Raw genomic sequence first — 27,031 nt, 5'->3', positions numbered from 1 at the left:
TTCATAAGTAATATGCGATGCAAAAATAAAATCTTTCGTGCAACCGGTCCTCTAAATAAGAGCGAGCTGAATCAAGCAGAAGTTTATTTATTGAAGCTAGTGCAGCAAGACGTGTTCGCCTATCTAAAGAGAAAACTGATAAGCTTGTTATTAAAAACTCAAGTGTAATTTATCGTGAAAACCCTTATCTAGACGAACAAGGCCTAATTAGGCGCCGTGGTAGAACTACACTGTGCGCATACACAACTACAGATGCGAGAAATCCTATCATTCTGCCAAAATTTCATCATATCACTATTCTAATTGTTCAAGATTATCATGAACGCTATCATCATAGAAATCACGAAACCGTTTGTCAACGAAGTAAGGCAACGATTTTACATCCCTAAACTAAGAGTAGTGTATCGGAGAGTAAGAAATCAATGCCAGCTATGCAAAATTCACGATGCAATTCCGACGGCCCCTCCGATGGCTGACCTACCCCCAGCTCGATTAGCAGCCTTCGCAAGACCCTTTTCATTCGTTGGAGTAGACTTCTTCGGCCCAATGCATGTTGTTGCAAGCGCTGGGGAGTACTTATAACATGTTTAACAGTAAGAGCGATACACTTAGAAGTAGCACATTCCTTAAACGCCGATTCGTGTGTGATGGCGTTAAGAAATTTTATGGCAAGACGAGGAGTACCAATTCAAATCTTCAGTGACCGCGTCACTAATTTTCAAGCAGCTAGCAAGGAGCTAAAGGCTATGCTTGAGAACTTGGACCAAGATAAAGTAATGAGAGAAATTGTTAGTCCCCAAACAGAATGGTGTTTCATTCCACCCGCTTCACCGCACATGGGCGGATCGTGGGAACGATTGGTACAAACAGTTAAAATGAACCTTGAACGTATTAAGCCAGAGCGTAATCTAACAGACGAGGTCCTTTGTAATCTTCTGATTGAAATTGAAAATGTGGTAAATTCCAGACCTCTTACACACGTACCTTTAGACGACCCAGAAGCACCGGTTCTTACTCCGAATCATTTCCTCTTGGGATCATCTAGCGGGTTTAAACCTGCGACACAAATGGACGACAGGTTCTCAGCTTTAAAACAATGTTGGCGTATTTCTCAAATAGAAGCAAACTTATTTTGGAAGCGTTGGATTCGGGACTACTTGCCAGACATTTCTAGAAGAACAAAATGGTTTGAGGACGTTAAGCCAATATCCATAGGAGATATCGTGGTAATTGTAGACCAAAGCATGCCACGAAACTGCTGGCCCAAAGGGCGCGTGATTGCTGTAAATAAAAGCAAAGATGGAGAAATCCGCTCAGCGGCAGTTCAGACCGCGCGTGGTATTTATGAACGACCAGCAGTTAAGATAGCTGTTTTAGACGTTAGGCGCGAATTATAGGTAAGCCGAATTGATGCAATCGGCATACGGGGGAGGAGTGTTAACGCACCTTCGGTCGACGCACCGTACTGAGACAACCTCCACTCTAAAACCTATGGATCTTTCACATGATTCTAAGGAAGTGATCAGAAGTGTCATTCTTATGAACAGGATATAATAAAAGTGAGTTGTGATTGTGAGGTTCGTTGGAAGGCAGTATTAATTATTAAATTTATTTGTTATGGTTATCAAAACTCAGGAATTATAAGCACGTTAAGAATTTGAGATAGGCTCAAGTTAGGTGCCGTTTCAAGTATTGATAAATTGGTATGATTGATTACATTTTACATATTACACATTTGCACTGAATTAACCTCAATATAATTAGTTAGGCAAAACGTTTCAACCGTATTGAAACTGCATTGAAAAATTTATATATATATATATATATATATATATATATATATATATATACATATATATATATATATATATATATATATATATATATATATATATATATATATATATATATATATATATATATATATATATATATATATATATATATATATATATATATATATATATATATATATATCGGCGGTAAACCAGTTAGGTTCTCTATTTCGGATAGTGTGTTATTCCACTGAAGATAAGTGAACGGACAGGAGAAAACTAAACGTGAGACGAATGTAATCCCTTCAATGAATTATGTACGAATTAGTATATTTCAGGAAATTTTTAATACCTTTTCATTTCAACCATCGAATAAACATTAAAAATTTGGAAATATCTTCTGCTCTGTTTGCGCCGAAACAACAAATGGATTCAAAACAATTTCGTGTTTTAATTTATTATTGCTTCTTGATGAAAACAAAACTGTACAAGCTTAGTAATGGCTTCAAAAGTGTTAGTGCTTCAAAAGTGTGTATTATTTTTAGATTAACGTAGAATTGAAGCGGTTACTCCATAAAACAGCAAAGTCCACAAATTTGTTATGTCTAATCTTAAATTGAAGTTGCGGGAGATAGCTGAGGTCATAAAGATAACAGAAAGCAGTGTGTTTATGCATGAACATTTGACCACGAGAAAGCTCTTTTCAAAGTCGATCAAAACCTCAATTTGTTGATGATTTAGAGCAGTATTTGGCCATTTTCACAAGTAATAATTCAGAATTTTGCGTGGAAATACGACAATGGATCAAACATGGAACCATCACTTCACCTTGGAATCAAAACGATCATCACCTAAGCGCACTACAGTCGGTTAACCACGTCCGAAGGATCCAAAGGCACAACAGTCAGCTTGGAAGGTATGCGCTATCAGGAGAAAGGAAAAATAATCAAAAGACCGTTTGAATGCGAAAATGAAGGAGATGCGATCTCATATGTCGAAGGAAAAACCACTGTTTCACCAAGCCAATACAACAATTCACAAGTCGATGGCAACGATGGTTAAATTGAACGATTTACACTACGAGTTGCTTCTTCATTCACTTTATAGTGCAGATCTGGCCCCAGCGACTACGCTGATCTAAAAATATGGTTCGCCGGTAAGAAATTGAATTCAAATTAAGAACTTCTTCAAGTACGGCATCGAGAAGTTCTTGAAGAAGATTATATTGATGAATAAAATCGTTTTTTGGTTCAAAAGTGTTTTTCTTACTTATTTACATGGCTTATTGGGTGATGTGTTATTTAAAAGAACACAAGTTTGGAGATCCGTCGAAATTGGAACCTAGTTCTTTTGAAAGAATGAATGAACAATAGTTCTTTTTTCGAGAACGGTAGTTTGTCAGTTTACAGTCGGAGGACCTTTTTTTATTGCTCGCTATACAGTTTTCGAGAACGGCTTCATGACGGGAAAGCTTAATTTTAATTTGAGGGACCTTTTTTATTTTTTGCCGAACAAACACACCAATTATGCAAAGAACGAACGAACGGCGCTGAAGAACTAGTTCTTTTAAAAGAACTCTACATCACTGAACGGTTCTTTGAGAAGAACTGCTTTACCTATCTCTAATCCAGACGCTAGCGTAAGGACGCCAAATATGTGCTGAGGCTTCTAGGATAGATTGAACTAATGAATAATAAAGAGCTCGCAAGCAGTATGAATCAGTAAACTCATAATGAAACCTAGGCTTCTAGTTGCCTGAACGACCACAGAAATTGTTTAAGGACTGTTGGTTGAAGTTCCATTCAATCTGCTGTTGATCGCAAATTCGTACTTCTGGTATTCATCGAAAACTCGTGTTGAACTTTTCGATGGATCCAGTTTTCATATCTAGTTCTACTCACATATATTAATTAATCTCAATAATTAATCGCATGGTACAATTGAAGGAATACGTAAGATTAAACAAGGTAGGCCTCATGCAAAGCGACCCTTTTCCTCATTACATTACACCCCTCTCAGTGGAGTAATAGTTATGTAAATGCCTCAAATTTCAAAGTGATATGTTCATTTTCCTTAAATCCTAGCACCCGTGTCAACACGCACTCAAAGGTGTTTTGTCAACCTTACAAAAGAAATATAATATTCTTTTACGACAAACTTTTCGATGTATGAACTTGTTTAGGGGTGATAAAATTCCACTTAGGCTACTTTATCGCATTTTGTTGTATAAATAAACGGCTCTAGGCTGTTTCTACCTTACCAAACGACTATTCCGTATTGCCTCCAAAACAGCTACCACCCCATGGATGCACTGTTCATATATATTTCATGAAACACAATGTGAAAAAACAGTAGAATTGAAACGAATATTTTGTGCTGTGTTGGGAGGAAAAAATTTATTCCATTTCCAGAAGCGATTTATCCACCACAACGGGCCGCTGAGGACAGCCGCGATGTAGATTGTCCTAGGGGTTGTCTGTAAGAGGCCGTGTAGGAGTAACGAATGCGCGTGGTAAACCAGCTTCGGTTTCGCTTCTTGTGACGTTTTGTCATGCTGCATATCGCAAGCGAAGTGTTACTTTACTGTGGTAGGTAGGGAATATTGGTGTCAAACGCGGTAGCTTTCAATTCAATGAAAGTGCAATTTGTTTTTTTCATGGTAACAGGAAAATTATGCAAACCAAGTTACCAATTTAATGGTTGAAAAAAAAAGACAAAGGCTACCAACTGAAGAATAAGAACAACATTCCTTTGTAATTCAAATAGCACAAATTTTACTGTTGTAAAAAATATGATAGATACAATTCTTTCTTGTTATTTTCGTTTTACCCCTCAAAATACACTAGGGATTTCGTTTTTCATTGTACGAGATCGGGAACGCCATGCTAACGAGACGAGATACACACTTCTGTCTGAAAAATTTAAATATTCTATCTTTTTGTCATTTGGGGATATTTCCTTTTGAGTTTAAATGACACTAATGAAATTCCTAAAACGAATGAAGTTCCCAATTGTTCAACATGTTGCTCGTAATTGGTCCTCTATCCTTGATAGTGCATGATAAAAAAGTACTAGGTTTGAATGAGTATTTAAACAATTCAGCAATGTACAATGCACTTATACTAGTATATTTCGTAAATTCAAACAAAATATGTCAGTTTAACAAAATAAAATAAACGAAAACATTGAAAATCAACTTGAATACATTTTATCGTGGAGAATTTACGCCGATAAATACGACGATTTTCAATAAAATATTTAATATAAGTTATGTATGTTAACCGCGACATACTTTTGCAAGTTTTCATTTCACATGCATTAATTTTGGTATGTACTTTCTGAAAATAGTTGCAGCTCGGAAACTGTTGATTGTACTAGAACTGTGTCCTTGAAAGCACTGTAAGAAATCGACGTGGCACTCTAGCAAAAAACATCGAGAAAATTTGAACGATTTTCCGAGCATAGCCATGAAAATTCAATTGAAAACCTCCTTTCAATCCACCTAGTGATGTGATAATTCCATTCTCTTGCTAATCAAATAGTGTCATTAAATTTTTTATTTCATTTACACTACACTTCAAAAAAATTTTAATGTTACAGGTGACTTAATCCGTCATACGATGTAATTCATAAAGACCTAATTTGTAAAATGACGGAAAATTTTATTTGTAATGACTTAATGTTAGATGAACTTTAATTTTACTGGTTTCGACTGTAACTTGCGTTCTGCTAGCAGGTGCGACTGTATGAATTTAAATGCACCTTTTACCAGCCAAGCAGATGCATGCTTCTGTGGCTCAGTCGATTAACAGACGTATGTGCGATCCAATGATTCTTGGTTCAAGTCGCGGCGGTTGCTATCAGCATATTCTATTTTTTTTATTTCAATAAATTTCATGTCATGGAGTTTTAGACACAATATTAAATGTTCTTCCACGTAAATTTGCGTGAGCTGCGACGCTCCATTTATGTGCATCTAATAAGATGTAAAGTCACAGGATTTTTTTAAAGTGTTGTTTATGTGCATCTAATAAGATGTAAAGTCATAGGATTTTTTAAAAGTGTTTTTACATATCTTCGGAACAACCAACAACCATGAGCATTGTGTTCCTATCAACTATCCTAATAGTGAATCAGGATTATTTAGCCGAAAGCCATTTCGCTAAAAAGATCATTTCGTCGAATGTTATTTCTCCGAAAGTCTTTTCGTCGAAAGGGCAATTTCGCTGATTTCTAGATTCAAGGTAATGACAAATGAAAGATGATAGCGTTTACGTCCGTTTAAAACAACGGATAAATTCATTTCTCTGTGTTTAATTTAAAAAATCTTGAATATTTTTTCAGATTGTTTCATGGAATTCCCAAGAAAACTTATCAAAACATTTCCTTCTTGTATCTACCAGGCAAATGATTGCGGTATTTTTCGTTAATCGAGTACATATGAAAAAATATGTAATGTGGCTTCGCCACTTTGTTTTTGTTCGTGTGCTATCCGTGAGCTTTGAGTAGACCGGGAAAACGATGCAGTTACAGGTTTGAATGCGCAAGGCCGCGGCTTCCGACGGCCGGTCAACCCAGCTGGCGTCGCCTCGGCGGCTTTGTACCACCGAGTCATATTGGCTTCAGTTATAAGTCTTCCAAAAATTTGGTGTATTGAAAAATTGAGCAGAGAGAACTTATTCCATTATATCTCCGAAACCAAGTATCCACCATTTGATCTTTAAAATCGATTAACAAACCGATAGTAGCTTTCGAAAGAGCCTCCGTTCGTTTCGATCGAGTTTGCCATTTCCGAGAGAATTTAGCGGAGAGAAATATCTATGAAGGATGCACACACCTATACTAAATTTTTCTTAAAATCAGTCTTGAGTCGAAATGGCCTGTCGGACCGTGAAAAACAAACAGTTTGGCATACTGAAGGCGTGTGCCAAGTTCAACCAATTGAGAACAAGTTGATACTGATTTTTCTGTTGCCAATTTATGGAATTTCTTTTCTAAACTGCTCGTCTAATCAATTCAAATTTTATATCGGAAGGAAATTTTTCTGAGATAACAGACTCTGAAAATGAACCGTTGTATTATTCTTTAATCTGGGATTCATATGCATAGCTCATTCGATTGTCACGATTTCATGAACTTTGATTGAAACACAGTAATGAAAACTGCGAAAATGTTACCGCAGAGACTGGACTCGAACCCGTAGCTAATTCCTAGCCGGGAAAATTGTTTTACCAATTAAACTACCCTACATATGAAAACACATGAAGAGAAAGTCCAATTGACTGGACGAAACTAAGCATGCTTCGCTGTACTTAGCCACCACGGTATTCACTTACAGTCCCGTATCGACGGAAACAAATTCAACAGAAACATATACAATGATCACGAGTCTATTTCTATCCATCTACTTTGCCGCACGATACTGATTCGATTAGGATAGAAATAGACTCGTTATCATTGTATATGTAAATGAATACCGTTGTGGCTAAGTACAGCGAAGCATGCTTTGTTTAGTCCAGTCAATTGGTTTTTCTCTTCATGTGTTTTCATATGCAGGGTAGTTTTATTGGTGAAACAATTTCCCCGGTGAGGAGTTTGCTACGGGTTCGAGTCCCGATTCTGTGGTAACATTTTCGCAGTTTTCATCACATCATTGTGTTCATTACATCATTCCCTGACGTTCCCTCCCATTACGTCCCCATAATAAATGTTTTATATTGATATAATACAATGTAATAGAGAATGATATAATGTAATATAATATAACACAATATAATATAATATAATATAATCCCCGGTGAACGACAAAAAGGTTAAAGCCGGGGTAAAATAAATGATATTAATAATAATATAATATAATATATTATAATCTCGAGCAACCCTCATATTAGCTGTCAATAAAGTACCATACTAACGAAGTTACTTCCAACCATTGTCCTGCTGCATCAATCACTGGTACTGAAGGAATGTGAATTGCATTCAGTAAACATGCAAGATCTATGCTAAAACTGGCAGAATTTTAGTTCAGTTAGCTATAGTTTTAATTAATTTTCGAAAACACCAACAATCAAATTATTCAACACACTGATGTTTTGGGTAGTTATAGCCGATATCCAAATATCTGCGGTTCCGTTCGACTAATTTCAGTCAAATTTCAACTTGCTGATGTGATAATAATTTGAATAAGAATACCAAGTAAGTTCTACTTCTTTCCGTTTACGATTATCAAAACATAATTGGAATGCATAAAATTTTTGCAATTTATTTTTGCCAAATTATGCTCCCTTCTTATTTTGAACGCATTGTGATTCTCAGAAAATCTCACCTTTCCACTTCATAAGTACGCAAGCGGCTTTAAGATTAAAACTAAAACTCATTCTGTTTGTTGTTTGCGAATGCAAATTGATTTCGAGTAGAAAGCAGAAGGTGTACTTTTCCGATCACGTGCCGATGAATAAATTTGAAATAAAAATGAGATCCTTGTTATGCGTGTTGGCTTTACACGTGTTGACTGAAGTTCAAGCAAGTACCACGTCGCTACGTACATCTTTCGCCACTTTTTCTTGTAAAGGATCCTGAAGCCGCGTACTCGAAAAATGAAGGCTGTTTTTGTGCCCGCTTAATATTATGCTGTATAGTTGTACTCTGGAGAATGGTCTCTAAATCAGAGAGACGGCGAATCCTGGCAGCATTCATATTCACGAACGAGCTGCTCTTATTCGAGTTTGTGTATATGTTTGCCACGACTTCAACCTTCTCGTTTCTCTAATTTTTCGAGTCGAGAGTGCTTTCAGACATTCATGATTCACTAGAATATGCATATGGAGTAGCAGGACTGTATTAAAGCTTTCGTTAGGCTCGCGTTGAATAATGTATCATCTCCAATGCGAGCATCGACAGGCGGCGGGTGTTGAACACATAAGAGGTGGTAAACAAAAAAACGACGCTGTGTACGGAAGATGTTCGCTTGGATTGCATATTATTTTACTATGAAAGCGGAAAGGGGCTGCTGGTAAGAAACAAATTTTTATACACCGTATAAAGTGTTTAAAATCTATTCAATTTATGCATTTAGGAATACCAGTTTAGAAACTTCAGAAGACAATAACGAAGGCTGAACCCATTGCATCTGTTGTGCAATCAGGTTACCTTTTTACTTGACCATGTTTTATATGTCATCATGTGTTATTTTATTTTTCTCAAAGGTGACACCATACGTCTAATACTAACTTGAGTAAAATTGAGCAATAAAACCCTTAGGAGAATATATGACTTCGTAAGGCGAGTATTCTTGTTACCATTCACCTTCTTCGTTCTCGTATTGCCGGATCCAGCACTCGGTGAGGGCTGAAATCATATCAATGGATTTGTAAAAGTAATAGTTCATGTGTGATGAAAACAGAAAAAAGTATCCTTTCTCGGGTGCCATTTGTCATCTGATATTTTCAATTTTCAATATCGTGCACATGATTTATAGCTCTGAAAGTACAGCGGATGGCCACACCACACTCTACGGAGTCGTAAATTTATGGTTCAGGCTTCTCTCGTCAAGTGTAATACATTTTTACAAACTTATATATGTTTGGGTATTGTACCGATTTGTTAGCTCTAACTGGTGATACTGTAGTAGAACTCGTTTTATTACTTATAAAATCAAAGGATGTAACAGATTGAAAAGGAAATTGTATGTGTTGTGTTATTTTTTATTGGCAGCTTTTGGCCAAAAACCAACATTTTTATAAAACACATTTTTCCTGTCTTGTATTGCATTTGAATATTTGCAAAAAATATTAATATGTTCACAGCTCGATTAGAGCTGGCTTGCCTTTCGTTTGATTGTCTGATAGTATCCGACGATATAAAATAAATAGAATGCGATTGGAATGGAGAAATGGAGATAATTTATGAACAAGAATAATAACAGAATTGCTCAAAAAGAGCATATCTGATTTGGAAATTTTTACCTTGCCATAAATGAGATATGGAAAACTCTACGAAACATTTATGTTAACAGTTATACTTTCTTTCCATGGAATACTGAGAATAGGCACCAATCAACACCCCCGCAGGAACACGAAAATGTTCTCATACATTATTGAAAAAGCAATTTTACAATACAATTTTATGAAACATTAGCACCTGGTAGATATTTACCTCACATATTAAACCGCATTGAGTAAGATTTTGACATAGATTTATAACATATACTGTAATGGTTATGCATGGTGTAGCACATTCATGAAAATTTTTATCTCGAATTGTTTGAACGAGGCATTACATATTGTTTTCAAAGCATTAGATCGCCGGTATGCAAATTTTTATCAATTATGTTGAAAAAAAAAATTAAAATAGTTGAGACTTTTTCCTTCAGACTTCGAATTGGTTTGTGCCACTGTAACTATCGGCGTGCTGAATATTTTACCTCCAACAGTAATTATACAAAAACCATGTGACCCCTTAAGAAAACATTGAGTTATTTTTAAATGTACAGACATATTTTCTTCAAGAATGTAGGTATTTCATTGCAATACGCCGTAGGAACAAAATTTTCAATGATTTCGGTAGAAGTGATGAGAATTGATTGATACAAACACATTTTACAAAACGACCACATTCTCAGTTTTTTCGCTTGGCGTAGGCATAATGCCCCGGCAACCGTATAATATGCCCCTCAGCAAATCAGTGGTATGCCCCACAACAATGATGCAATATGCCCCTTGAAATGTAGATATAGAAGAAAAGCAGATAAAGAAGATACTCTTTGCATCAGAAATCAATTGCATAATCAATTAATTACAATTGGAAACCATAATGCCCGTAGAGTGACTGTTATGCGAAAATTCGTATATCAAAGAAATGGCTTTGTTTCTCTGGATTTTTATACTGTAAATAGAGACATCAGCACTGCTAAAAGTTAATTACTAAGTTGCAACCGATAATTAGACGTTTATACGTTATACGGTTAAAATGCTTGTTAAGTCGAAGAAAAACCTTACATCGAAAAGCTGCCTAATGATATTTTCAGTTTTTTCATATTTTTAAGCAAATGACAACTGCCAAACTTGCATAGAAGAAAGATCTTACGAAAAAATAGTGTTAGTGATTAAACTTCTGTTTATAAAAGTTTTGAATACTTAAAAAAGGCGTTTTGGCCAGCAGGGGCGCCTAATAATACTTTCCCCTACAGACAGTGAATCAGATCATGGGTGAAACGTTTTTTTATTCATTTAAATTTTGGTCTTAGCTAACAAAATTAATTGCTATTTATTTAAAATATTTTTTTCTCATCAATTTGCATATTTCTTTAACAAAATCAGTAACTTCAAGATAAAATGATATTTTTCATGTACGAAACAGTTGCAAGATGTCAATAATGCCAAAAAAAATTATTTACACATGATATTTGGTCATGTCTGATTATTTCATACGTCAAAATGTGACTCAGTTTCGCCCCTCCTTTCTTGAGATTTAGAGATTGGTGTACTCCGAGACAAATTGCGCCCTTATAAGTGGGGTTTTTTACCTCAACCCATATGCGTTTTGTAACTGAAGGTTGTATCTTCCGAACAGTATATAACATTCAGAGTGAAAAAATTACTTTTCGCACAGGACCACACGGAAAACCCTCCAATCCAAAAAGTACGATCTCGCAATTTTTGATTTTTGCAGTTTGCAGTTGTTGTTTTAACTAATAATTAGTTGATTCAACCAACTTGCTATTTGATTTGCACATATTGAAGTAGTTGAAAAATATGTTGTTTTTAATACTGTCTAATGTCAAAAACAGCACAAAGCAAAACAAAAATCGCAATGGAAAATCAACCAATACTTTAGTTGAAATTCAAACGGGTTACTTGAACTTTTTCATGCAAACGAAATCCGCTTATTATACGTTTGTAAAACTCGTGAAGAGTAACTTTTGAATGATAGTAAATTAATGTTTATCATAACACTAGTTGTCAGAATATTAATGCGATGATAAATTATCTACATCTTTACTGCTCTGGTGTTACAAAAAGAAACGATTGATATAAAGTTGTGCTATGCACAGAACTGATAGCCGTTAGAGATATCGCAATTAACAAAACGTGTTTAACGAAAACTAGAACCCAGTGAATTGTATGCGTTTGAATTTTGGTCTTAAAATCAACTTGATTCTCCATCGTGAAATGCATGTTAATGAATGAGCATCATGTTATCTTCAAGTCATGTACAAAATTGTATGAACCAAGTGATTAAATTGAAAATGTTTAATATTCATTCATATAATCTGTTGAAACTGTAAGTTGTAATGGATCAAAAAATAAAAATCAGTGCGTTCGGTTCGACTTTTTGTTCGTAAGTAATATAGTGGTCACAATTAGAAAGTTTCGTTGACACCAGCACTACTAAAAGACAGTATATTAAAAACAAAAATAAATATGGTTTCAATGAATAATTCATTTAATATAAAGCAGCAACAACATTAACTTTTATTTATACCGTCATAATACAATATATTATTTATATTAAATATTACATATTCACCCTCATTCTTGTTTACGGCCGTATGCGATACGTTCGAAAGTATATCAAATTCGTATTCCCGTTTACGTTCGAATCAATCACTATTTTAAACATCGCACATGCATAAAACAACGCCCATCCAACTTTAAACTATCATTTCTGATACAGATTTTAGTTGTAATTAAAAATCTTTGCTATCATTTGTTATTTGACTTGTTTTTTTTCGCTGACTTTGTATCATCATGCTTGCTTACGTCCGTATCGACCATACGACGAACACATGCTTTCGAACGAATGCGAACAAGCCATTCTTGTTTTCACTCGAACGTGTACGTACGCGACTCCTGTGCAAAAGAAGGATCGACAGCGCAGGTAGTTGTTTTTAGGAAGATTCCAAGCATCAAGGAAGTGACGAATGCTACATAATAAATAAATATCACACTCAGGACCAATTTTATTCAACTCGGTAAATGAAATTTTCAAATTAAACTTCGTGCAAAATAAAAAAAGCAGTCCGATCAGTATTATCTGCGAAAAATATGTTGCATTTTTCTTGCAATTTTGTCATGTTTTCGATAGTCTTCATATTTATTACATTGGTAAAATCATGCATTTAATATAAAATAAAGCATATTTGCCCATGGCGTATTTTCCAGTACCTAATGGATGTAAAATTTGATGCGTAAAAACTTGGAACCGCGCATATATTCGAAGGCTCGCCAGAAAAAAACAGCATTTTACTATACTGCTATGCTTTCTAAATGTTTTCTGCAATACACAAATTTATGATTTGATTGCAAATCACCTTTAGACTCGAAAATAAATTTGTTAGAAATCGGTTAAACTTTTTTCAATGTGTTCGAACGATTGATTCGCAACATAAAACTGACGAATCGAAACCACGTCATTTCGTCTATTCGTCCGTAAACGCGAATGGGACTTTCCGTTCGTACGAATGATGTTCGAATACACGTATCGTTTGAAGTTAAACTGCCATACATTTTAGCGTTTTGCATATGGTTAATCACAAGAATTGGACTGATTTCATCAAGGCTTAGCATTTATTTAAAGAAGTTTACTGATATTTTAATTTTTTGTGGCAAACGAGTCGCGTTCAAATTCATTCGAGTGAAAACAAGAATGGCTTATTCGTATTCGTTCGAAAGTACCCGTTCGTCGTACTGCCGATACGGACGTAAACAAGAATGAGAGTAATTATTTATATCTCTTACCGAATTTTCATTTAAAAAATCAGAACGTATATCAATAAGGAATATTTTATTGTCATTCAAAATCAATATTTTTGCATCAGTTGAAATAACTAATCGTAATATTGTTTTATTAAAACCGATTTGTTTTTCAACTCACATAATTGTTAAATCAAAAACAAGGTCGGTTGTTGTAACTAAAATCTTTATTGAAATTGAAAAGTGTTTGTCTTGACTAACTGATAGCATCTTATTTTAAAACCAAAAATTTTGTTATTTCAACCATCGTTTCTGTTGATCGAAAAACAAAAATGATAGGTTAGAAAAAAACAACAATCGATTAATTGTACCAAATTTTAACCAATCAAATTCTGAAAAACAACTAATATTTTGGTTGTTTCAAGATCGCGAGGGGTGCCGTGCAAAAGTAGCCATTTTCGCTCTGGTCTGGTCACTTCTTCTTGTGCATCAGTTCTTGGATGAATTCTTTCTATTCAGGCCTGTTTGCTTACTGGACATTTTACTCCAAGACAGGTGTTATTTCCTATCCGATTTAAAACCGCTACCGACATTAAACGATAATCTAGGTCTAGGCGCATTAAACGACAATCGTGACTTTATTAGTAATTACCATAATAAACAGTCCACACCTCTAAATTTAGAATCACTGTTATGTAATATGCATTGACCTTTTTATCTCTTTTACCTCTTTTAATAATTATAAAAGTATAGATTTGAATCAAACTTTAGAAAAAATTTCCGAGGCCGAGTCTCATATACAAAATCGACGAAATGAGCAAATGTCCGTGTGTGTGTGTCTGACTGGACCGATTTTGATCAAAGTAGTCGCAAATGAAAAGTCTCATCGTTTACTTTTTGAGTTATTTTTTGACAATGTCTGTCACAATTGTCCTTGTAAACAAACATGTTTCGCGACTTAGATTCCGCACGGTACACGGCTATCCAACAAGCCATAGTTCGTTGAAATCCGTCCATTTTTAACGGATATATCGTTTTTTTTTGTAAGCGACTTTTTTTCCTATTCCAGTAGTAGGAGTTCTTAACGTTGTAAAGCGCTGCTTGGCAGCAAAGTGAAACACGATTTTTAATACTGTTGTATGAAATTGCTTCTAAGCACCAAATAGACTGTGTACAGCATTTCTCTCTCTTAAGACATTTTTTCTCGTTTCGATTTTAGCATGGTTCCTTTTTGGAATCATAATCGTTCGAATATAGCATATGTATTAGAAAGATGGCAGCATTTTCAAATTCAAAACAATTTCATTGAAACTGCTTACAGCATTTCATTTAAACTGCTTACAGCAATAATCACTGGAAGAAAATAACTTCTTACACCCGTCTACCATTAAAATCAGTTATTCGAGATCAGATTCGGAGATGGCTTAACCGATTTCCTCCATCCAAGATTCAAATGAAAGGTCTTAAAATCCCATAAAAACTTTCTGTTTCTTAATTAAGTCCGACTTCTGATTCCAGATATACAGGGTGCTTAGTAAAATACAATGAGGTCTCTTTTTACACGGGGGTTAAGTACCGTTAATTGCGGAAACCGTGCAAAAAAAAACCGCGTGGAAAATTTGATGTTATAATTACAAAAACCGTAGATTTGATGATATGTTTGTTTTGTTTTGGATAAAATGTAACTTTTGATAATTTGAAGGGGAAAAAAGCTTATTTTTTAACCCTCAAATTTATACAAGATGCACATAACTGTGAAAATGTAACTGTTGTTTCACAATAAACACGGAAATCTAAAAAACAGCCAGAGGTTACGAGAAAGGCCCAGTGATACTTGATAAAACGCATTGGATGACAAATTAAAATTAGAACACTTAGGAAACGCGTTGTACGATAAGCAAATTATTCTAAATGGCTCATGCCTTCTGTATAATGCATTTAGTTATCAAAAGAACGATAATACGTACAACTAGAACCCATAAACACTTCCACTACAAAAAAGCTTGAGAATAAGTTCTTTTCGATTCTGAAGGTACGATGTGTAGTAAACACTAACGATCTGAACAGTCATTCTCAACTAAACTGAGTGGGAAGACATGGGTATTGGATGAAGATCTATGCACGCAGCGACCGAATCATAGGGGAAGAATTTATATTGATGAATTTGGATCAAATTAGAAAAGGTATTACAATGTGTCAATATCATAATACTATTAGAGCTATATCATTCAAATGGGTATAAAATACTGTACTGTACGATATGATGAAGAGTTGAAGAGATTAGTAAATTCGACTAGTTCTTCAACGCTATGAAATTCTCGATGATATCAATGACGATGCTGACATCATACACAACAACTGAGCAATGATTTTTGTTAACTTTCAAACTTTGAATTAACTCTTATAATCGTTTTCTTACAGACAACCTGTTCCCTTTTTTTAAATTTTTCTCAAAAAGCAAATGACAGTGCATTTTAAACTCTCATCAGAATCCGTGTTAATTGCGAAAACCGCGTAAATAAAAACCGTGTTAATTCCGGAATCCGTGTAAAAAAAGCCGTGTATAAAAAAAAATCGTGCGAAAAAACCGTGTAAAAAGAGACCTTAGTGTATGTCAATTTCAATGGAATGATTCACAATACCTTGGGTCAATTTAACTGACATCGGCTGCACCGGTTTCCGAACTCCGGTTTCGAAAGTATCGTGAATACTGGGGCTCAATCGTTTTCTCAAAGAAGGCAACACCGAATTTAATAAACGAATATTCAAGCTAAAGGACTTATGCTTCCATACAAAATTGATGAATTTATTCTGATTCCGACTTCCGATTTTGCAGCAGCTGGATGTGTGTTCAAAATTTAAACTGTCATAGAAGAGGAGGATTCCAAAAAATCTTCAAAGTTTAGTTCAATACTATTTCAATTTATTCGTTATGTTAATTCATGGTCATACGAATCGTTTTGGGTTATGATGATCCCTGAATACCGGTTCCAGAAGTACCGTAAATGATGACCAAAAATTCTGCAGGGGAACTCACTTCGACATTTTATGGAATGCATAATCAATTGTCACACGTTTAGATTAATTCTATGGTTTCATAAAATTTTTCTTTTCGATTCGACTTGCAGCTCCGAAATTATAGGGTAATGGGTGATTGTAATTTTAAACTGTCACTTAAAAAAACGGCAATTAAAATTATTTCATAAAAACTAAAAATACCGAGGGATATTCATGCAAAAAAACACATTCGGTTGATAAAAAAAGTGTAATCTCACTGTTGGATGGATTAAGCGCGTTTTTGAATGTGAAATGAAATAAAATAAAAAAAACTACCTGTAATGGACCACAGAAGTTGCTATTTGTGTTCGTCAAAGAACCCATTGCGCCATAATACAATCGGCAATAAGACAAGGCTCAAGTAAAGTCAATAAGGTTTGAACTGATGAGTAAAAGACGTAGGTAACATTAACAGAATATTTCAATTGTTTTTATTTAGTAATCCAACTCCGAGACATACATTGGTATTACGTATTACGTCAATTGTACACCGATACTTTGTCCACTATATTGTACAGAACCTAAACAGGAGGCTATTTCGATCACTATTTGTGATATTGTAAATTGTTTAGTAAATTAATATTGTCACAATTAAATTATGCGGTTAGCTCATATAAAAATACTGCAATCAGAAAAGTATAAAGTTCAATAATCATATTGAGCATGCACTGAAAACGGTATTGGAACATGCTCAACAGTTTAACATCAAGATTTTGAAACGGGGAATTGAGCAAAAGAAAATAATAATATAACATATACCGCTTCCGCCTGTATGTTTCATCAACTTAATATCACTTTTTCCTATTCATTCGAAGAGAAATACGTAAAGCAAACGTTGATACAAGGAACATTTCCTGATTTGTAAATCAGAGAAGGAATTTTTAGGGGTTAAAAGAAACTGCATTGATAAGATGCAAGTTGTGCTGTTTTCTCCTGCATATATCAAACGTATTATTGTTGTTTCAGCAATACACTGACTAGTATGAATTGCAAGCATACTCAGGGAAGAAACAAACAAATGAACCAAATGTTTGTGGATGAAATCAACTCTGCCACATTAGCATATTACACGTATTCTCCCTAGGCATAAAGGACATCTTCACTTACCTATCCTTTTCTGAGGTTTTGTAGTTGTGTCGATCTGTGAGATAAAGGAAGGTGATGTTACTGGTATTACATAAAATGTGAATATTTGAATAGTGCTTCGTCGTACGTCTTAGAATGTGGTAGAGAAAGGTTCGCTAAATGATACTTACTTCTGAAACAACACTTTCTCCTTCGTATCGTGTAAATACACAGACAGACGAACATAAGGAAGGCAGCTAGGCATCCCCCGGCGATTCCGAGAAGGTAACTAAGCTCCAGTGGCTCCACTGCTCGTTTCCAAGCGTATTTTCCATTTGGATTTCGGTGTTTGTGGCCAGTTTTCAGCATTGCGTTAGTGGCGTTGAAGGATGATCATCCGGAATGCGGGATTTAAATATGCAAAGGTACACATTTCTATGTAAGTGATAGCGAGTATATGGTAGAGCACAATATTTTTCAGTTTTTTTTATTGAATTAGATGGAATCCTTTTCCCTCGTGATATATGTTTATGGATCGCGTTTTGCCGAAATTAAAATACAGCTGAACCTTTTTTGGTTGGCCAAAGCGATAGCTCGTTTAACGTATATTTTATTCATAATGAATAACAGGAGATTCATTTTAATCCACTGAAAGGAAATAAGTTATTCCACAGGATGCCTGAGTCGAACAGGCTCATGACTTATGATATAGAATATTACCACGATTTCTTCTGAAGAAGTAGAACTCAATGCAAGTTCTTCTATTCTATTTATAAAGAGTGGTAAATAATTGCCCTCCGAAACAATGCAGTCTAAAGAAATTTGCTTTTGCTGTCAGCTTTCATAGACTACCTTCAAAACTTTGTGATAAAAAAAATCTGGATGGACACACGTACGTATTACTATAATGTTTTGTCACATAAACTATTAATGTTAGATTTGAGAAACAAAAGTTTATATAATACGGAAGATGAAATGTGGAGATGGCGTATGAACCACGAATTGCAACAGCTGCTAGTAGAACCACCCATCCTACGGACAGCTACGATGGGCTGAGCATATCATTAGGATGTCGGACGATAGTCCAGTGAAAATGGTTTTCGAATTTGATCAGGTTGGGGCAAGGAAAAGAGGAGCGCAGCAAGCCAGGTGAATCGATCCAGTGGAGGGTAATCAACAAAGTATCCGTGCCTTGAGTGGCTGCCGATGAGCAGTCAGGGACGTATACTTGATAAAGGACACCCCAGGACTATTTTTGCTAGGTGAGGTAAGACAAGAGAATTGTAACCGGCATTGCTCGAAGCGTCTTAGTACATTACATATTCTATCTTCGACGGATTATGTCTAACAGACTGTACCAGATGGAAAAGAACTAATAATTTTTTTCAGGTTAGTTGAGATCTTCAATTTGGTTGACAACAGATTTATACTATAATAATCCGAACTTGAAATACTTTGGTGAAAATTTAAAAACATACGAAGGTTGATATCTCATATAAATAAATTTTCGAGATACTGCAACACAATGTTAATTGTGTAAATTTACCGATTGAACATGATGAGTAAGATAACTTAATAACTTGAATTTAAGTGTACATAATTCAATGCTAAAATTCACCTGCCATTGATGTTTAAAAATTTATATTCGTTCCTTCTTAAACTTCTCATATCCAGAAGAAACATCATTCAATCAAAAGAATGATATAACGGTTAATTAGCAGTTGCAAATGCTATCACAAAAACGACAATTTTCAAAAAACTTCTTGAATGCTCACCCGAAAACATCCCTTCAACGCGGAGATTTATAGCATGTCGGTCAGTGCCCCGCTCGTTCTCAACCACCAAATAGTACGGCCGTTGGTCCTGCAGATCAGCGTCGTCGATGTGCAAAGTAGCAAGGTAGCAGTCTTCCCGGCTGTCTTGTGTAACGTCGTCCACTCGATAGCGACCTTTGAATAAAGGAGTTTAATTAAACAACGCTTCTGTTCTACTACCACGTATGAGTGTGTGGGTTGATAAAAAAAACACATACCTATTCCAGATCCCGCTTCCAATCGCAGTGAGCCCCACTCCCAGGCAACATGCCGTGGTCTGGGATCGGCACACACAATCAGCGAAAGTGTTGCTGAATCTCCCTTCCGTACTGATACGGAATGTCCGGTGGATGTTGGTGACGTCCGCAGAACCTGTGGCGCTCCTACCACTTGCAGTGCTATCGGATCAGATGTGGCCGTTCTTTCCTGTCCATTGATGAAGTTAGTTGCCCGGCACTCGTACTCGCCCTGATAGTCGTACGTTACATTATCTATTACCAGTCTTGATTCTCGTCCCCTATCGAGGAATGGTTTACCCTGTGTTGAGATCCTGACGGGACGAAAGTAGAATACGTGTAAAAACGACACAAAACGTAAGTAGAACATTGTGAAGCGTAATGAAAAAACTGTCACTACTGAACGAAGCATACAACATAACGGGTCAAACGCCTTAGGCGCCTTGAAAAGCGTTAATGAATTTTAATTAAAATATGCTGTACTCGTTCCTAAATAAATAATTATCTAGCAGTCTTTTCAAGTTGCTAGTGTACCGCTGTAGCGTAGAAATATCGTATTTAAGTAGATTTCAACTGGCTCGTTATGAAATTCCACGATGGTGATTTTTCCTAATGGCAGTTAGAGGTGAGAGAAGCTGTGTTGATTCGATGTGCTACCTCTAAGTAAACTTGTTCAATTCAATTGTACACGACAAGTGAGCTCAACCGAAGTGAAATTATTTAATTTCGAAAGGTTTGATATAGACTTGTAATAATACATTTGTTGTAGAAATATTGGTACGATTCAAGAAACATGACCACTGGGAATAGAATCCACTTGCTATTGACAGATTGAATTCATTTCGTTATCGCACAGTATGAAAAAATCACGAGTCTTACAGTTCTCATGAAATTGTGAATTTGGAAGATTGAAAATACTGCGGCATCAAAATAAAGGTTTATTTCCGATTTAATTTTACTTATTATCCTTATGTTCGTTCATTAGTCGGGACAGCATACTGTCAAATACCGCTCGATTGCGTCGAGTTTTAAACAAACTTTCGAATCGAATGATCCGGTTTCCATAAAACACCTCATGAATTTACTTCGTATCAAAAGAAAGTGAGTCCATTTCTGGCGTATATTTCATTTGTTCTACTTCGTTGAACGATTTTAAGCTCAACTTGTTTATATGTTGGATTAATCGTATGTATAGGTTTGATGCGGCAAACTACATTTTTAAAGTTTTCAATCAATTTTCAAATATTTTCTTCATTTCATTTTAATGGATGAAAACTGTAACTAAGAAAAAACGGGGTCTTTGACGAAAATATGTAAACTTTAACAATCAATCGAATTTAATTTGTCTACCTTTTCTTACTCACTGCCCCGGTGAACGACCACAATTAGGTTTTCACATAAAATTTGTTTATATTCCACCACCGCTGGTGGAAGCATCGATTATCGCGATCATTGTTTACTGTATGTACAGATAGACAAAAAACTACCAAATCTAAACATCTGGAACAACTGCAAGAGCAGTGTACGTACAGATTTGCACAAATTTAAAGTATTACGATTTCTAGATATTAAATATACGCAAACAGCCCTTACTTTTTAATTAAATTTAATTTTTAACAAAACATATCCCGAACCCGACGGTACGGGTCGGATTCGGGTTCAGAAAAAAAGTTTTTCAGGAATTTCCGATATTTGAACCCGATATCCGACCCAAAAAATGAACCTGACAGATTCGGGCAAGGTTCGGGTACGGAAAAAACGGGTACGGGTTGACTTCGGGGTTGGAAGGAAGATTCTTTTATATTCGATCGGACACAGTTTGAGTTCAGGTTAAGAAATTGTTTAACTGGCTAACTGTACAAAGAGGTTCTATTTGATAGAAGACGCGAATTAAAGAAAGATGTGCCCAGACGTTGTACAATGAGATTCCTATGAAATGTAAAGAATGCTCCCTCATTGATCAACGGAATAAGAGCTTCGATATGTGAAGATGAATTATGGGCAGCTTTCCGGTAAAAAGTTGTTTGTCTAAGTGATCCCTTGCCAGTTCAAATTCATTTTTGGTGATCAATTTGCAAGAAAAACTTATGGCATTGAAACTGCGGACAAAAAAAAACAGTTTTTTTGCGAAAAACAAGTCTATGGATTCACAAATGTACAACCTGGAGTGCCTGAAAAGCGTATACTTCCGAACATTTTAGCTTAAAATGAACCGAAATCGGTACGACCTGATTTGGCAAGCTTTACTACTGTGAAGTAGTGCTTCAGTTGTAGCTAGACAACGAGGTGGATTTTATAAAAATGACATCAATCCACCCAATTGTCCTCAAACCCGAAAATTGAGAAATATTAGGTAATTGACAAATCGAAAGGTGACTTAGGATGCGACATAGATGAAGAAAATTGATGAGTAGTATTGGTAGAAGTTTGAGGTTTCATCAAACCCAAATCGAAATAATTTTCTTGCTAACTTTACTTTAAAGTATCATAACGGACCGTCGTTTTGAGTACTTAATATTAATTATTTCTCGGAAAAAAACTGTTTAGTATAAACATATTAGTTTTTTGTGTGTCCAAAAAATTAATGACTTAAACTTCGATTTTTTTGTGCAAAATAGCGTATTTTCATGCTAACTAATATTGTTTTCGATTACACATCCTTTACAAAACATCCTAAACGGTACGAAAATGTTTCCCTCTTGTCAATTTAAAAGTGTTTATCTTTCTACTAACATTGCGCGTTAATAAATGTTCCATGTGGTTTAACTTATATTGTTAGAGAGGTTGGCTTTTCATAGAAGCTAGTTGATGTTGCAGGTTTACGGTATCTCACAGCAGAACTTGCTCCTGTATGATTTACAAGATGTGCTTTCTAAAGATAGAACGAACCACCGTTGGAGTGTAATGTAAATAACAAATGTAGCGAGTTAGCTTCCGAGGGTAAGTAATTTGTCGTCAACCATATACAGAATGTACTATCTGGTGGTATGTGGGTTGTTTTACGGCGACAGCGACAAATATTTGTCTTCATTTTTTTGTGAAATTATTTTCTTATTTTTATTGTAGCCGAATAAAAGACATTACTGATCTTTGCAGTTTGGAAAAAAAAATTTTTGATCAAAATTCGAAACAACAGTGGCCTAATCTATCTAATCAAACGGCGTAATTAAACAAAAGCCTGAATTCTTTGAATTTTATGTCTAAATATCTCGTTACTTTTACTAAATTAGAAAAAATCGAGTAAATTTACATTTTCTGGAACCAACATACCAAAACGATTTATTTTTACATTTAATTGTTTAATTGTGACATGATATACTCCTGGTATATTGGAAGCATGTCAGTAATTCCAAATTCAAAGCAAAAACCGATACCAATCAAAAGAATGCCTTGATTACACCCAAATTGGAGCGAATATAGTCGTTGTTACACTACTCCAGTGCAGAGCTAAAATAAAGATTTTTGAGCAATGAACAATACATATGTAAATAATAATCGATTGCATTATTGTCTTTCTTTAATTTGTGAGGAACATATTTTTTACTCTCTCAAAGTGTTCAGAAAATCACGCATTTTAAAAAAATGCATCCGATATTTTTTCAGTACACGTTTTTCGAAATTTTCGGAAAATTTTAAAATTGTGACTAAAATAATAACGACAATTACTACGTGATAAGTACGGGTCATCACTAGCACTATTTGATTTGAACAATGTTAACTCATTCAGGAGTGGGAAAGATTTTGTAATGATTTATGAAGCTAGTCCTGAGTCTCCAAAGTATTTATTTCGAAAAAACTAAAAAAGACTAATACTTTCTTTTCAATTATTGTAGCTTATTTGTTGTTATACCAATGGACAGCTATTCAGCCTTACGATTTATCAGACAGATGACGAATGATAGATGCTTGTATATCTCAGCAGCAGAACCCGAACTTGAAATACTTTAGAGAGGGAGATCTGATAGGTCGTTATTGTAGTTAAATTTTAACCGTCATTTCTAAGGCTAATCCACACACCCGATGTACTACTTCTTTGGTATGTGTAAATTTGAATAAATAGGAAATCATGCTACAGCCTTTGCGGGTTTATGGTGACTTTTAACTCTTTTCTTAACACAAGTTTTTGAAACGCATAGTTCGTCGTTCCAAATCCACATGTTTTAAATAAAGTGACCATCACGAAGTTTTAATTTCAAACAACAATTCAATTTACTTGTTTTGTTTTTGTTCTTATTTTATCAGTACCTAGCGAGAGAGAAACTGGAATAATAATGAATTGAATAGAAGAAATGATAATTAGGGAAAAAATACCACAAATATGGGAGTTTTTCCTATTCGAAGATATTATTCTTCGTATTGAACCACTCTCCATAAAAAAAATTTAGTGTGTTTCTTTTGTAAATGTGCATCTCGCTTGATGCACATAAAATTAAGTTCCAGTTTTTTTACAATCCAAGACTTAAATCTACTAACCAATCCATGTAAAAAAACTTAAGTGTACGAAATCGACGAGGATACTAAAAAGTGCCAAATTCTGATCTACGTGGTCCATAAACGGTCTCAATATGTTTAACACAAATATTTGTAAATATATTATGTGAATGATTCATCCACTAACTATATTTGAAACAAAATATAGTTGAAGAAATTATTTAACATATGTCCAAGACTTATACTTTTAGTACACTTGAATACAAAAAACAGAATTCCGTACAACTCAAGAAAGTGTCTGAAATACATATATGTGAGGTGTTACAAAAAAATTGAAGTGATAATACACAAACTTTGGTGTAATATTTACACTATGGAATTGAAATTTACAATAGAATTGAACTTTATAGAAAATATTTGAAAAAATCAATTTAGGAACAATACTGCTTTTAAAGGACTTTATACAATAGTTTCAAGTTATCAGAATCGACATTTCAGGAAAATGTTTTGAATCCATTAATTATTAAACAAGATAGTCCTTAAAACCGTAAAATAACTGCAGCAGGTATGATTTCTGTTTAACACTTATGAAGTTGAAGTGAGCTTATTTAAACGATAGTATGTTCTCGATAATACAAAAAGTAAAATGATAACCACTGGAATATATTAAGTTACAAATTTGTTCCATCAATCAGTCAAGACTCTGAAATATTATTTTGAATCCTATGTTTACGAAAAAACCCAAAACAACTGTAATCCCTGTTCGGCAATATAACACCCGGAGCTCATGAAATCAGACACTTCTTCTCCAAGATCTTCCTAAGACTGAATATATGCAATTACACAGCACAGGGTGTAATAACAAGCTGTATATTCACACTGACGTAGAAGCATTGCTTCGAAGAGACGACCCATTTAACAAGTCCTTCTGCTGCCCGTGGGATTATGAAGCATGTAAACAGAAACAAGCCACAGCGTTCACCCGCATTCAAGCTATTCAGAATCAACTTTTTTTCAAACTTGCTACAAAAGCTATTCAAATGCTTTCGTGTTTCCGTTGACGGTTTCAGAGCTGTGGATGCCAGAGACATGGAAAAAGATTCCACCACAAATGGTGCTATTCGAATGGTCTGGCGAAACAGTTTTTTTTGCTCTCCAGAAGGATTCATTTGTTTTTCAATTTAACAGAAACTGGTTCCGCTTAGGAGGAAGAAAATTTGTTTCCGCTACCAAGTAGGACGTACCACACAATAATACCTTCGACTTAAATAGTCAATAGACTGAAGCTGAAACCATAGACTTTTGAGTAAAGCAAGGTAGATGAGATTTTGAAAGGTGGAAAAGGAAGTACGAGAACAATTTACCTTTGTACCCACTTATACGTGGGTGGTGGATTTCCCTCCGCCACACACTCAAAGGCGGCAGGACTGAAAAGTGGTGCTGTCGTTAGACGATCCGGACCGGCGGATAATATCTTTGGAGCATCTGAAAATAATTTCATTTCAAACGATAGACGTCCGATGAATTTGAATATGTAACCAAATAGATAGCTAATTAACAAGGCAAGATTGTACTAGAATTACGCACATTTAACATCTAACTGAACTGAAAGAGTATCCGATGTTCCCACCGAATTTTGTGCCTGACACGTGTATAAACCGGCATCACGTCTACCAACAGGTCGTAGTTGGAGCGATTCTTGTAAACTAGCGATTTCCGAGCGACCCGCTCGACGCCACACTATGCTGGCGGTTGGGTTGGCATCAGCCAAACATCGTAGGATGAGTGAATTTTTTCCTTCCTCCAGATCGATCTGAGGTGCCCCGAGCAGTCTTATCGTAGGAGCATCTGTAGAAGAGTGAAATTGATGTGCAGTTGGATACTTAATAACCAGTGGCATCATAATGAAGAAAATTTACTTACACTTAACATCTAATCTGGCATCGACAGCTACCGAGCGGGTTGCATAAGACTCGTGAATTGCGAGACACTTCAGAATAGCACCATGTCTATCCTTATTCGATGGAATTTGTACCACAGTCGCGGCTGACCACGTCCTAGGGTTATCCGGTTCCGTGGAATTAATTTGCGGATGAAGTGGAGATATTTCTTGATCTCCTGAAAGCGAAAAATAGAATTTTGGTGATCAGTCGAATTTACCAGTTTGTATTGGATGTACATATGTATTTCAGAAAACTACAACATGATAAATGTGAAAATAACGACATAGGTGCAATTAGCTGCAATTTATATTTAGCCAAATCGATATTTCCCTTTCGATAGCTTCTGCGCTATCTTTTTAAGTGAAACTGAAAATTTGCTCGAAAAGTAAAACACTTTCGGACGGGTTGCATGGATTCATGAGAAAATGCTCGAGTAAGCTGTGAATGGGAATTGGCACATTAAAAGTTCCTAGGAAGCTTAATTTGTTTCATTATCTGCTCGCAGTCTTTTGGGAATACCATCGTCGAAGCGAGCTTTTTACTGAGATGCTATATGTCAGGAAACTGGAGTACAGAAAGTGCAAAGATTAGTTTTTTTTAGTCATTTCAAAGTTATTGATACTGAAATGAAAAAAAATACAGCATTAATTATTTTGAATTCATAGCACACTGAGAGCTTCGTGTTTCAAGTATTGAAAGGGCACTTTCGCGATGATAAGTATTGAAAGGGCACTTGATTCATGTTAATCGTTGTTTTCATTGGGCCACTTTACTGTTAATCTAGAAACGAAAAGAAAGCACATAAAGTCTAAACTCTATCATTAAACATGACTGCATATTTAATTATGTTATATCCAGACTATCAAAGAGTTTAATGTAGTATTACTAGTACAGAAGGCCTTATGCATCTTAGCGATACGAATCATCCGAGTCTCTAATATGTCAGAAAGTAAATCATTGCTTTCTGACATATCAGAGACTCAGAAGTAAATCATTACTTTCAGACATATCACTTTT

The 27,031-nt window shown here is 35.3% G+C and overlaps 1 protein-coding gene across 3 annotated transcripts in view; it reads right to left on the bottom strand.

Annotated features, from left to right (window-relative positions):
- Positions 1–27,031, bottom strand: part of LOC131431207 (B-cell receptor CD22) — a 230,637-nt gene that overhangs the window by 59,207 nt on the left and 144,399 nt on the right. For all 3 annotated transcript variants that reach the window (XM_058596788.1, XM_058596786.1, XM_058596787.1), the window contains 7 exons: positions 25,995–26,189; positions 25,659–25,919; positions 25,436–25,556; positions 19,623–19,954; positions 19,366–19,539; positions 17,782–17,898; positions 17,633–17,666 (listed from right to left, as the gene is read on the bottom strand). In XM_058596788.1, coding sequence (XP_058452771.1) covers positions 17,633–17,666; positions 17,782–17,898; positions 19,366–19,539; positions 19,623–19,954; positions 25,436–25,556; positions 25,659–25,919; positions 25,995–26,189 — 1,234 coding nt within the window. The remainder of the gene's footprint in view (positions 1–17,632; positions 17,667–17,781; positions 17,899–19,365; positions 19,540–19,622; positions 19,955–25,435; positions 25,557–25,658; positions 25,920–25,994; positions 26,190–27,031) is intronic.

The sequence above is a fragment of the Malaya genurostris genome, chromosome 2 (assembly GCF_030247185.1).
Source record: "Malaya genurostris strain Urasoe2022 chromosome 2, Malgen_1.1, whole genome shotgun sequence".
NCBI classification, from domain to species: Eukaryota; Metazoa; Arthropoda; class Insecta; order Diptera; family Culicidae; genus Malaya; species Malaya genurostris.
Note: the sequence above shows the minus strand (reverse complement) of the source record. Positions and strands in the feature narration are given on the sequence as shown.